Below are 13,377 nucleotides of genomic sequence, written 5' to 3'. Positions count from 1 at the left end.
TGGAATGACAAGTGTTAAAATGTCACATACATGAGCTAGTGGAGTGACAAGTGTAAAAATGTCACATACATGAGCTAGCGGAATGACAAGTGTAAAAATGTCACATACATGAACTAGCGGAGTGACAAGTGTAAAAAAGTCACATACATGAGCTAGTGGGATGACAAGTGTTAAAATGTCACATACATGAGCTAGTGGAATGACCAGTGTTAAAATGTCACATACATGAACTAGTGGAATGACAAGTGTAAAAATGTCACATACATGAGCTAGTGGAATGACAAGTGTTAAAATGTCACATACATGAACTACTCAATTAGTGGAATGACAAGTGTTAAAATGTCACATACATGAACTAGTGGAGTGACAAGTGTTAAAATGTCACATACATGAGCTAGTGGAGTGACAAGTGTAAAAATGTCACATGAACAACTCCATTAGTGGAATGACAAGGATACAAATAAAATAAAATAGGAATGGTTTTAAAAGATAACTTGCTAAATAAAAGATAAAGCTATCAGCAAATAAAACAAAATTTCCCAGCCAGCTTCTACAACATCTGCAAATCTTTGACGTAAATATAGAACGGCTGCTTGAGAAAATTACTTGGCTTGATCAGATCCTTCTCAGACTGACTCAGTAAACGAGGAGGTGGAGGTCGTGGTGGAGGAACTGCTGAGGACCTTTTGATGACCTTAGGCCTACACACATACAAATTATTTTGTTTCATAGCTTGGTTAATTTAAGTTTGAGGTTTATTTAAAAGGTACAATTACTTGACTAGAAACTATTGGTTTGATTTTCAAAGGAACTCACTTATGGTGAAGGTAAGAAAATAGTAAACAATAAAGTTTTTTAAACCATCCAAAGGAACTCACTTATGGTGAAGGTAAGAAAATAGTAAACAAGAAAGTTTTTTAAATCAACTTAAGGAACTCACTTATGGTGAAGGTAAGGAAATAGTAAACAAGAAAGTTTTTTAAATAATCCAAAGGAACTCACTTATGGTGAAGGTAAGAAAATAGTAAACAAGAAAGTTTTTTAAATCAACTTTAGGAACTCACTTATGGTGAAGGTAAGAAAATAGTAAACAAGAAAGTTTTTTAAATCAACTTAAGGAACTCACTTATGGTGAAGGTAAGAAAATAGTAAACATGAAAGTTTTTTAAATCATCTAAAGGAACTCACTTATGGTGAAGGTAAGAAAATAGTAAACAAGAAAGTTTTTTAAATCATCTAAAGGACCTCACTTATGGTGAAAGTAAGAAAATAGTAAACAAGAAAGCAGCCATTTATTTACCTGGCATTACCAGCCACTTCGTCAGATTCTGCTGAAACAGTTGGGCCTAGATCCCCAAATGAATAAGACTTGGAAGCAAAGCTGCGTCTGCGCTCCTCAGCCGTCTGGAACATGATGGGTGTGGCCAGTGAAGCCGTGCTCCCACTGCGGTCTCTCCACAGTTCTTCAGATGCCAGCAGGTGGTCGTCTGTGGACTGGAAGGAGATGGAGGTGTCGCTGGATGACGAGCCACTTTCATCAACCACAGGTGACAGCTGTGTGTCAGGTAGGGAGTAGCGCAGGTTTACCTTCATCAGCTCACTCAGCTGGTTAAAACAGGTCAATGTTCAGTTAAGTCAATATTTAATCGAGGTGTATGGTTTAAAATTTTATTAAAATTATTCAACTGTGTGAAAAAAAAAATTCAATCAAAATGCTAATTATAACACACCAAACATAAAAATAATTACATCGTAAAGTCATCAACCTATATATACAAATGGTTACCTCGTAAAGTCCAGGCTTATGGATCTGAAAACCGACTCTGTGTGGCATACAAGAACCGCGGGGACAGGAGCTGGCAGAAGGTTAGATTAAAAATACACATGTTTGGGGTAGTTGATAAACTTTGTTAAAAATACACATGTTTGGGGTGGTTGATTAACTTTGTTAAAGTGTTGAAGACAAGCATGAGAAGGTCACAGAGCCTTAATACTAGAATAAAGCACAGTTTTATCCATATTGCTTTGAAGTTTTACTCCAAAGAACTCAATGTTTTTAAAGCGCTAAGCCAACTTGAGAAACTTTTTAAAAAAATGTATATATTGTTGTCTTTTAAAAGATGGCTGCAGATTAGATAAAATATAACTCGAGATATATAAGTTGTTTAAAAGACTGCTATAGCGAAGTATATTAGTTGTAACTGAGAAGACTAAACAAAATTGTTTTAGCTTACACAGATGATAGCAATCTTTTTTCACTAGTCACCACTAGAAATTTTCCAGGATATTTGTTTAGAGAACATCCATCTATTACACTCACACAATTAATTAGACGTCATCTACCAAGACATACAGAAATAGCTCCAGGCAACTTACCTTCCAGCAATATCTGGGTCATGACAAATGATGGAATCTTTGAGGTGCTGAATCCTGCTCATTTCTTCTGGAGATCCCCCTGAGATAGGTTTATGTGCAGTGAGTGTTTGCACAACAATCATGTCACAACTCACAAAGTAGGTTTAATCAGAAATATGTAAACAAAACCATAAGAAAGCACCCAAAAAAAGAAGAACCAACAAATCAAATTGTAAATGTAATTATGTAAATATGGTTTGCACCTTTCAAAATAAAAAAAAGAATGGATTTTTTTTTTTAAATAAAATAACACAAGGAAAAACATTATTGTAAATTGTAGACACTGGATTAAAATATGATTATCTCCCCTAGCTCTGTTTCATATGACCTTCACCTACCATTCTCTAACATATTTCTATACATGTTCTCCAGGTTGTAATACAGTCTCATGCTCATAAAATCATGAAGCTGATTGCTGATGCTGAAGGTAACAAAAAAACTGAAACAAAAATAAAGCTTTTAGTAATAAAAAAAAAATTAAATGAAATGTTCTAATGATACAGTAGGCTATGTGGGATCTTATGCCTAAGAGAAATCTTCTAATGGTATGGTATATGTGTTGATATCACAAATAAAAATGTAGGCCTACTTACGTTTTCCCCAAGACCACCTCTTCATCACATTTGACAGTAATTATAAATGGAGGACAACGTATTCTAATACGTGGTAACCTATGATACAAAAACAAGACAGAATTTCATGAACATTGAAGTACTTTCTGTACCTTGACTAAATTTGAATAGAATAAACTTGTATAAACTGGTTTACTTAAGGTCAAAGATTTTAAAATTTTGTTAAAAAATTCAAAAATATAAAATGTTCATGTCATGCAGAGGGTAAAAGTAAGCTTAAGGTTAAAGGTCAAAAGCTATAACAATGTAGCAGCAAAAAATAAAGAAATGAGTAAACCAACTTGTAGAGAGTTGTAATTTCATGACTGGCTCCAGCATGTGTCCATTTCACATTGGCACGTAATGAAAGCTCCTGAGAATGTTTATATTCATATTGTTTTAACATCTCATTAGCACTTCAAGCAGGAATAACACAAACCATGATAGTCCATAACTTAAAATGACATGGTTAGTCCCCTTTTGCTTTTACACTCATTTATTACTTATAAGTAATAACAATTATTTCTTCTAAATAGATATGAAAGACCTACACACATACTTTTAGCTGCTACCTTTTAAGTCTGATTGACTGATTAACTAAGTCAACTGCTACCTACTAAGTCTGATTGACTGATTAAGTCAACTGCTACCTACTGAGTCTGATGGAATGCTACCTACTGAGTCTGATGGTATGGAAGAAAGATGGAGCCTATAGATCAGGTTCAAGTCCTCACATGGACTCAGTATCACAGGAAATGCCAGACTTCTTTTAGGGACTTCCAGACTGATCAGCTGATGGCAGCTTTCCCATTTGATGGAACTTGAAAAAATGGTGGACGTAATGATGTATCAAATGATGGGAGAATGTGGGTACCATACCATGTAAATCTAGCAACAAGCTTTTTATGTAAGCAAAATAACCTTTATGATATGTCACGATGTACGCCATTTTTTTAAAAATAGATAAGAAGACTAAAGGTCAAACACTGAGAGAAGCACAGAGGCTGGTGAAAGACAGAGTGGGATGGGGGAAGATGTTCAAGAAGACACCAAATGATCTAACTAGACTTGGGGATAGAAGAATACAGGGTGATATCATAAACAATATCTTTCCCAAAGGTATTAAATACTATTACTGCACATTTAATGAATAGATGAACAATAAATATAAATATCCTACCCATCTTCATACGAAATTCCAACATCAAGAACAGGACTAGAACTTGAGAGTATTTGAATACTTTTGATGACCATTTGTTTGTCTGTAGTGTTGTTTACTAGCAATGTAAAGATTCTTTGTTACATGCAATATGTTATGATTTTGAATTATCTTACAATATAACATGACTAACAGAATGTGATTTAATTAATTAATTTAATTAATGTCGGCCTAATTACCTGATAAAAGAAGCAGCTGTTTTTGTCCAGCTGACATCTGTCTCACTCTCAGTTCTGGTGGTCCTTGAACTCGCAGCTTCTTGGTCACTGACAAAAATAAATGGCAGGAATCAGGTTCAGTAACTCTGTCAAATTACCCTGAAATATCTTTCTATCTATTCTCTCTCTGAATGTTATTACTGAAATTATTCAAAAATGATGAGATGAAATAATTTTAAACAGCTTTAAAAAAGACTATGAGTATGTATTTGATAGAAATTAAAAAAACAACTTTTAGCGCACCTATTTTTTCTTGAATTGTGTGGAAAGTACAAGGTACTCCGACAGGTCTGGCGTGTTTGATATTTGTCCCATCACCAGGAGCTGAATCAAAGAACTCTTTGATGTCAACCAGAATTTTTTTTTTAGTTGCAACTTCATTGTTGGTTGCAGCTAATGTTAAAAAATAAATAAAAAGTTAGATTGACATCAGGCTTTAGAAATTACAAGAATATAAAGTATACATATCTGTAGTGTATGACAAAAGAGAGATTAAATATTCTCATTTGTTTAATATTTAATTTAATATTTTTCAAATTGGTAAATAATAACACAACAAAACTATATGTTAAACACCAACCCTCTGCTTTGGTCTGCAAATCACTTTCTGCACTAGTTCCGCTATCTGAAGGATTAGTGACAATGCTGTTCAGCCACAAAACTACACGCAGCTCAACATAATGACAGTCTCCTGATAGATCTTGTAGACATGATGACATAGGTATGATGTAAGTGCTATCGTCACGAAAATAAGGTTTGCAAGAGCTGTCCTGTAATTTAAAGAAATAAGTAGGCAGTTGTAATAACTTGTTTCCCTCAATGGCTAAATTAACATATCATAATTGTTTGCTGGTATTTCCACCCTAACTCTGGTCCTAAAACCTTAGCTTTAATTATAGCCATAACGATAAAATGGCAAAAAAAATTAATGATAGTATTATGATACTGTTTCACCATGACAAACATAATTTGAATTAGATTCCATAAATACTGAATGTTTAATTAATTTAATATTTCGTATTTCTAAAATGTTTAATTAATTTAATATTTCGTATTCTAAGTCTAACCTAACTTAAATTCTTGGTTCTTGTTAGTAGTGAGTAGTATTGTTTTAACAGGTTCGGTGTTAGGATAAAGATTAATATTGAGTATTATTAGTACTACAACTTATAGGGCTTCACTTTAACCATTATGACTTAAGGAGTCCAGATGTGCAGATAGCATTGACATTAGTAAGTGAAACTAGTATGTTTATTTTTATTATAGCTATAACTACCTGTATCCTGATAACTGATACCCATTTAAAAAAAAAAAATTCCCTTATGACATAACTGGACACTTATATATTACGAGCAGAACGGCTGCATAGTATACGCCGCTATTTGGTTATTTTATTTTCTACTTTTCAGGAATTCATAATTTATTAATTCGACACTATCAATACTGGGACTAAAAATATTTGCTATAAAAGACTATCCGTAGGTTAATGAAGGTCAATTATCCTCACCCTCCCTTCCCCCCCCCCCCCCCTCCTAGTGAAAGCAGCCATCGGTGATGACAGTTTACAAGCAACAATGAAAAGATCAAGCAAAACTTGTTACCTCCCCTTAGTTTCAAATTGTTTAAAACCTAAATTATCTGCCCCTAATAGCCACCACTAATATGACCCGGTTCTACAAATGTAAACATTGAACCACAGTTCACCAGACTGATGGGGGGGGGGGTGATGTCTGTCGTGCATGCCTGGAGAGTGACGGAGGGGGTGGGTTAGAGAGACGGCTTGCGTGCATGGTGGTGTCCCGCATGGTAGGGCAACGTCGTGGAGAATTATATAAATATATATAGATTCTAACGTACATGACTTCTAATATGATAAGCAACAAAATTAAACAACATACAACACATACATGTTCTAAGCTCATTGAAGCTGATGTTAAACCAGAAGAAGTTAAAGAGCTTGATTGACTAGATGTTCCAAAAAATGTAGCTAAGACAGGACACACTAAACCAAAACTTTCATTAGATGTCAAAGTGGTCTTTTTAGAGTCTGCTATTTTTCTGTTTTGAGAAGAATCTGGAGTATCGCCTGACACTGTTGATGAAAATGTCGATGGTACGATAGTAGCTTGTCCAGCAATTTGGACAATCTGAAGTTTCCAAGCTCCTTCATCTTTGTTTGCCCGCTTGATAACAACATCATATTTTAATGTTTCCCCAATGTAAACCGGCGCGTGGTAGTCTGGTTTATTTATGTTAAAAGTTAGGGATGGGTGATTGCAAAACCCTTCAATGGAGACAGTCCCAATTTCATTTTCCGAAGTTACCGATTTGTTTATGTTTATATCTTCCATCTTGGGTCTACCCAAAAACCGTAAAAGAACAGAAAAGGTAACGAAAACTATAAAAGTCTAAATACCAGTTATAAGAAACGCTCGCTCTCAGATTTTGTGGACGTCATTAAATGGAATACCCTTAGCACAAAGGCTTTGAAACTATTTTTTAAATATTGAAAACAAAAAATAACACTACTGGTCAGGTTTTAGTGTGAATTTCATTTAGATCTAGAACGAATTACTAAAAAAAAAATACCCTATAAAAAGCTTTATAATAATAAGCTTTTAAAATAAATGTACTGAAAATAAGAAAATACAAGCTTGCTTTTATTAAAGAAAGCATTGGTTGGAGTAGCCTAAATATTTCCTACATAATTTGCAAGCTTTTGAGGAAGTGAGCAATAAATAGTTGCCTGAAACTTGGGGACGCAACCCCTTGTGTTATGGAACTAGCTCAATGTTGGGGGGCAACGAATAGGGGAGGGAATCTTGCCGTGTTACTTCCAGACTTTTCAGACTCTTTTCTCCGGGGGGGGGGGGGGGGGGGGGCATTTGATATTTTCGGGGGGGGGGGGGGGTCTACATTTTCCGGAGGGGGTCGGACACTAGTACAAGTATATGTTTACTGTATAAATTCCATCTCGTTCGGGGGGGGGGGGGGGGGCGGTAGACTTTCTTCGGGGGGAAGAGCCCCCCCCCCACCCCCACCCGAAGAGAAGGCTGGAAGAAACTCTGGAATCTTTGACCTAATCCTTCGCAATTGAATGCAGCTTTTCCTCTGCACCTTATTAAAGTTGAGGACTTCCAGTATTAAGAAAACCTGGTAAGACGGCAACTCTTAGGTTAATTATCCGGCCTTGGTGTAAGGACCCCACAAATGAACAAAATTGTTATAAAACAACAATGTTTGAGCACTCTAGAGTAGAGAATGGGGTCCAGATATAAGCCGGACATAGACAGAATAAATACATTCGATACTACCAAAATTAACTGGCAAAAGGCCGACAATTAACATACAATTTTAAATGTATAATAGTTTCCCCTAAATTACTAAAAAAAAACTTTTCACTCAACGGAGTTTTATATTTGATATAAAATCAAAATCATCTGGGTAACAGATTTAAAATGTTTAAGGCTATTGAAGAAAACAGTGTTCTTATTTATATGTTAGCCAAATTATTTTGAAAATAAAACAAAAGAATATTTAGAGCAGAGGCGTATCCAGGTTTTCGGTGTAGGGGGAGCGGAAATAGCAAAAAAAGGCGCCGAATTTGTAATATCTTCTATATAAGTATATATATATATATATATATATATATATATATATATATATATATATATATATATATATATTAGGTGTATGTTATTTTTTCGATATGATGTAAAATAAATTTAAATTAACACACTGAAGAAATAAAAAAAAACACACAATGTAGGCCGACGAAACAAAAAAAAATGTTTTCACTCTAAACAAATATATATATATATATATATATATATATATATATATATATATATATATATATATATATATATATATATATATATATATATATATATATATATATATATATATATATATACACTACAACAAAAACAATGAACGCGGCAAAATCTGTTTCGTAATAATCCTTGTAAAAAAATTACATAATAATTCCTGAGACATATATTAAGACTAGCGAAAAGGGGAAATAATCAATATCTTAATATAACTATGTATATGTCTAGATATTTTATTATGAATATAAAAAAAAAATCAATAATTACTTTAGAATCTAATAAAGTGTCTTAATACTATTTGTTTGTACAAAAATATTTTGTCTACAATCAAAATTAAATATATTGTCATCATAAATGCTAAAGTATTACAGCATAATAAACGTTTTTAGAATTAAAGTTGGTATAAAAGCCAGCTTTTCAACTTTTCAATGTAGTTGTAAAAGATTCGGAATAATAGCCCACATGTAACTGAAACATCAGCTTTACATTTCAAACCATGCACTTTTAATTAGCTACTGACTTTTTGTGTTCTTTAAACATAATTTTTTGACCTAATGAGAAGGTATGGGTTAGATCACTGTATTGCTCACACACCTTTTACTGGTAATTGCAAAAACAATATTCACAGAGATTTACGTTTCAAATGTACCGACCAAAGATAATTTTTTAACAAATCAATTTTAAAAATTTGAGTTTAAAAAGTTTCCAAAAGGCGCCACTTTGCTACAAATGGCCAGAGGGGGAGCGGCCGCTCCCCCTGCTCCCCCCTGCGTACGCTACTGATTTAGAGATTTAACTTCACTGTCCATTGAATCTAAAAAAAAATATAAATAGGGCTAATGTGAGAAAACTAGAATGCAATTAACATCATGTTGCAATCTATCTTTAGTAGGGGTCATATCGTGGTGACCAGTCTACTACTTACAGACTAATATCCACCTTTTGCTTTGATTTGAAGACCTTCCTATCATAAAATAGCGTTCATGTGGACAGTGTCGCCGGCAATCAGAGGCGTAGTGAGGGGGGGGGGGGGGCGGGGGGGGACATATGTCCCCGGGCGCCGACCTTAGGGGGGGGGGCGCCAAATTGAAAATTTGAGGGGGGGGGGGTGCAAATGAAAAGTTCGAGGGGGGTGCAAATCGAAAGTTTGAGGGGGGGGATGCAAATGAAAAGTTCGAGGGGAGGTGCAAATGAAAAGTTCGAGGGGGGGGGTGCAAATCGAAAATTTGCTCCCGAGGGGGGCGCCAAATTGAAAGTATGTCCCCGGGCGCCGGGAAGGGTCGCTACGCCTCTGCCGGCAATACATGTTTTTTTTCTTAGATGGTTGTCACACCTTGTTGTCATAGACAGGGCCTATCACGTGATGTAAGACCCATTCGAGAATATTAACAATAGACAGGTATTTAGTTGTCGGCCTTTTGGTATATCGGCCTTATGTTTCTGGTCTTTGGTTCGCTGGCTTTTTGTCAGTCAACATTTTTGACGGCCGTCTTTCAGTCTGTCGGCATTATGTCCTTATAGTGTGTAGGCCAGTAGGACTCTTCAATGTTAGCCTTTTGTCCATGTCGGCATTCGTCCACGTCGGCGGCCATTTGTCCGTGTCGGTCGTTTGACCATGCCAGCCTTTTGTTCATATCGACCTTTGGTTCATGTTGACCGTTGGTTCATGTCGACCGTTGGTTCATGTCGACCTTTTGTCCATGTCGACCTTTTGTCCATGTCGACCTTTTGTCCATGTCGACCTTTGGTTCATGTCGACCTTTTGTCCATGTCGACCTTTATTTTGTCGTCTTTCAACCTTCGTGATGAACCATGTAGGCCTCTCTACCAAACAAGTTAATTTTTAATTCCCATTTTCGTTCTGCTCCTCGGATCTTGTTTAATTAATTACAGCTTTCATTAAAAAAAAAAACACGAAGACGTCTTAAGAATATATTCTACCTATGCACGTGCGATGCGCGTGTTTACTTAAGACATTGTGTGGGAGTCGATCGGCAGCAGAGACTGACCTAAATAGGTCGTAGCAGAGCACCAACAGGAGGTGTTTAGTTTAGATACGATGGCACCAACAATATGTTGTCTACAGCTAATGTTGGTACCAACAATATGTTGTCTACAGCTAATGTTGACACCAACAATATGTTGTCTACAGCTAATGTTGGTACCAACAATATGTTGTCTACAGCTAATGTTGACACCAACAATATGTTGTCTACAGCTAATGTTGGTACCAACAATATGTTGTCTACAGCTAATGTTGACACCAACAATATGTTGTCTACAGCTAATGTTGGCACCAACAATATGTTGTCTACAGCTAATGTTGGCACCAACAATATGTTGTCTACAGCTAATGTTGGCACCAACAATATGTTGTCTACAGCTAATGTTGGTACCAAAAATATGTTGTCTACAGTTAATGTTGGTACCAACAATATGTTGTCTACAGTTAATGTTGGTACCAACAATATGTTGTCTACAGCTACCATATGTTGGCCTTGCACAGCCATGTATACACTCTTTATAGCAGCACATTTATAGGTACAGCAGTCATAGTAGCACATCTATAGGTGCTACAGTCATTTTAGCACATCTATAGGTGCTACACTCATATTAGCACATCTCTAGTCCCAATCATAAAGTCAGTACATCAATTAACACAAGTTCATTAGACTTCTATTAACATATGATGTATGCAAGCAATTTCTCACTGATGGGATGGCTTGCAGATAATGTCAAATTGATGACACCATCAAACAATTACATCACTTGTAATTATTTAATTCCTGTTAAACTGAGTGACTCATACAAAGATGCGTTTTTACTTTCTCGTATATACGTAGTATAGAGAAAGTATTGTAATCGTGCAAAAAAAAAATCGAGATTTTTACAAATCTCGACGTTTTACACCTCACTGATACGGAAAAACATAATTTTGCAATCTTGTCCGTATGTCTGTGTGTCTGTGTGTGTGTGTGTGTGTGTGTGTGTCTGTGTGTGTGTGTGTAAACACGATAACTTGAGTACCGTTACAGCTAGGTTGATGAAATTTCATATATAAGTATTTTATCAAAATCGTAGATCCGTATCAACTTTTGAGCGATTTCCGATAACCGGAAGTGGTACTTTTTTTACTTTGAATTTTTCAAAAGCCTATAACTTGAGTACTATTTCAGATAGAGGAATGAAATTTCAACTGTAAGTAAAAGATCTAATTCTCTACCTTCTGTTAAATTTTGACTAATTTCCGTTGACGGGAAGTACTAATTTACGCTATTTCCGATTTCTCAAAAACGCATGTAAATTTATAAAGTACTAATAATATTGCGCACCATTATGAACATCTTTATTCGGCGTTCGCTTGGTGCGCAATACTTTTTTCTATGAGATTCTATTCTATTTTAAAAAGTTTAAGTATTTAAAATGGATTAAAAATCATAACTAGATCTATATCCCGAGTTCCCATCCCCTGTTGTTTTATATAAGAATATTCGAGAAAGTTTAGGGGAGATCACTCCCGGTTTATTTTAGTTTGAAAACGTAAATCATTTCTTATTTTGATTCAACTCACCCCGAGTCAAAGGGGGAATAGTAAAAGTTACAAAATAAACTAGTTGGATACTGGCAGAAAATATAATGTGTTCTTTTGGGAATGTTGACAAACTAAGAAGAATGGGAGAAGTTTGAGAACCTCTGGTTGTTAAGTAGAAGAAATGAATTCATTCTACAGCAATGTCGGTCATAGCACGGGTTACCTGAGGTACAGACAGCAGGTAGAATTAAGACACCTTTAGCACACACGATACAGCTCTAGGTGAAAGCTGTAGGTGTTGCCGCATGGCCCAACTTGTAGGCCATGCTCTGCTTGTCCTACAATGGCCATATGGCCAGACTTGTATGGTTTGATTTGGTTCTATAAGGCCAAAAATGGCCATATGGCCCAACTTGTGGGCCATTCTTTTCTTGTTCTATTATACTGTAGGAAAAAATAATTTAGAAACACATGAAATACGAAATAAGTCGTTTGTATATGCAGGTCTTAGGGGGTCATCCATAAATGACGTCACGTTTTTTTACGATTTTTACCCCCCCCCTCCCCTCCGTCACACATCGTCACAAAAAGCCAGACCCCCTAAAATGACGTCAAACCTCAGCCTACAACCCCCCTCCCCCCCAAAAAAAAAATTGCTGTTGAATTTTTCTTAAAACATCGATATTTTTCCAAAATCTGTCTGAACTCTGTCAACATGGAGTATTTTAATAAATTCCTATTACAATTTATTAAAGCAGTTTTCTAAAACGCGAAAAAACGGCTAAAATTAGTTTTCTAACATTGCTTTTTATAATGCAAAATGCGTCTGAACCCCCCCCCCCACCCAACCCCTCATCACACACACCGTCACAAAATTACGCCCCCCCCCCCCCCCAACGAGTGTGGCATCATTTATGGACGACCCCTTAGATCTACAAATGTGCACGCAAAAAAATGAACATTGAGTTTAGTTGTTAAAAAGACGAATCATTTTTTGTGAATTGTTCAAGTCATGGGAGAATTTATTTTTTTATCTGATATTTCATCAGAGAGAAAGTTCTTCGTTAGTTCTTGTGACAAGTTTTTTATTGACATCAATGTTAAATTAAATCCAAAAACATAAAAGTCTAACGACATGTGGTCCAACAACATATAAAGCAAACAAAGTCCCGTAAGACAACAACATGTAGATACAACACGTACGTTGGACAGAGCAGGCTAATTGTCGTGACTATACGAACTACATGACATGATTAGACAAAAACACTCCACATGACCAAATTAGTCGATTAATGTAGCGATAATTTAAATATTTATTTAATTTGATTTCTTGTACACACTCCAACGTTTGTTGACTAGTGTGTCATGTACACACTCCTACATTTGTTGACTAGTGTGTCGTGTACACACTCCTACATTTGTTGACTAGTGTGTCGTGTACACACTTCTACATTTGTTGACTAGTGTGTCGTGTGAACACTTCTACATTTGTTGACTGATGTGTCGTGTACACACTCCTACATTCGTTGACTAGTGTGTACACACTCCT

At 35.7% G+C, this 13,377-nt stretch overlaps 1 protein-coding gene across 1 annotated transcript; it reads right to left on the bottom strand.

Annotated features, from left to right (window-relative positions):
* Window positions 1-524: 524 nt before the first annotated feature.
* On the bottom strand, window positions 525-6,814 carry LOC131943990 (uncharacterized). Its single transcript, XM_059304421.1, has 13 exons — window positions 6,371-6,814; window positions 5,044-5,233; window positions 4,707-4,856; window positions 4,425-4,511; window positions 4,207-4,303; window positions 3,705-3,846; window positions 3,329-3,399; window positions 3,009-3,086; window positions 2,754-2,854; window positions 2,377-2,455; window positions 1,787-1,856; window positions 1,301-1,605; window positions 525-701 (listed from the first exon to the last, which is right to left on the bottom strand). Exons 1-13 carry the CDS (start codon window positions 6,812-6,814, stop codon window positions 551-553), a joined length of 1,965 nt encoding a protein of 654 aa, XP_059160404.1. The 3' UTR covers window positions 525-550.
* Window positions 6,815-13,377: the final 6,563 nt, after the last annotated feature.

The sequence above is a fragment of the Physella acuta genome, unplaced genomic scaffold, assembly GCF_028476545.2.
Source record: "Physella acuta isolate Inbredline_101_S28 unplaced genomic scaffold, ASM2847654v3 ptg000041l, whole genome shotgun sequence".
Classification (NCBI taxonomy): domain Eukaryota; kingdom Metazoa; phylum Mollusca; class Gastropoda; family Physidae; genus Physella; species Physella acuta.
The sequence above is the reverse complement of the archived record's forward strand: the minus strand, read 5'-3'. Positions and strand labels throughout refer to the sequence as shown.

Coding starts and splice junctions, on each gene's coding strand:
- LOC131943990 (XM_059304421.1), bottom strand. CDS start 6,814: ATGGAAGATATAAACATAAACAAATCGGTAACTTCGGAAAATGAAATT. Junction 5,234..6,370: donor CTTCAATGAGCTTAGAACAT/GTATGTGTTGTA, acceptor TTTAAATTACAG/GACAGCTCTTGCAAACCTTA. Junction 702..1,300: donor GAAGTGGCTGGTAATGCCAG/GTAAATAAATGG, acceptor GTATGTGTGTAG/GCCTAAGGTCATCAAAAGGT.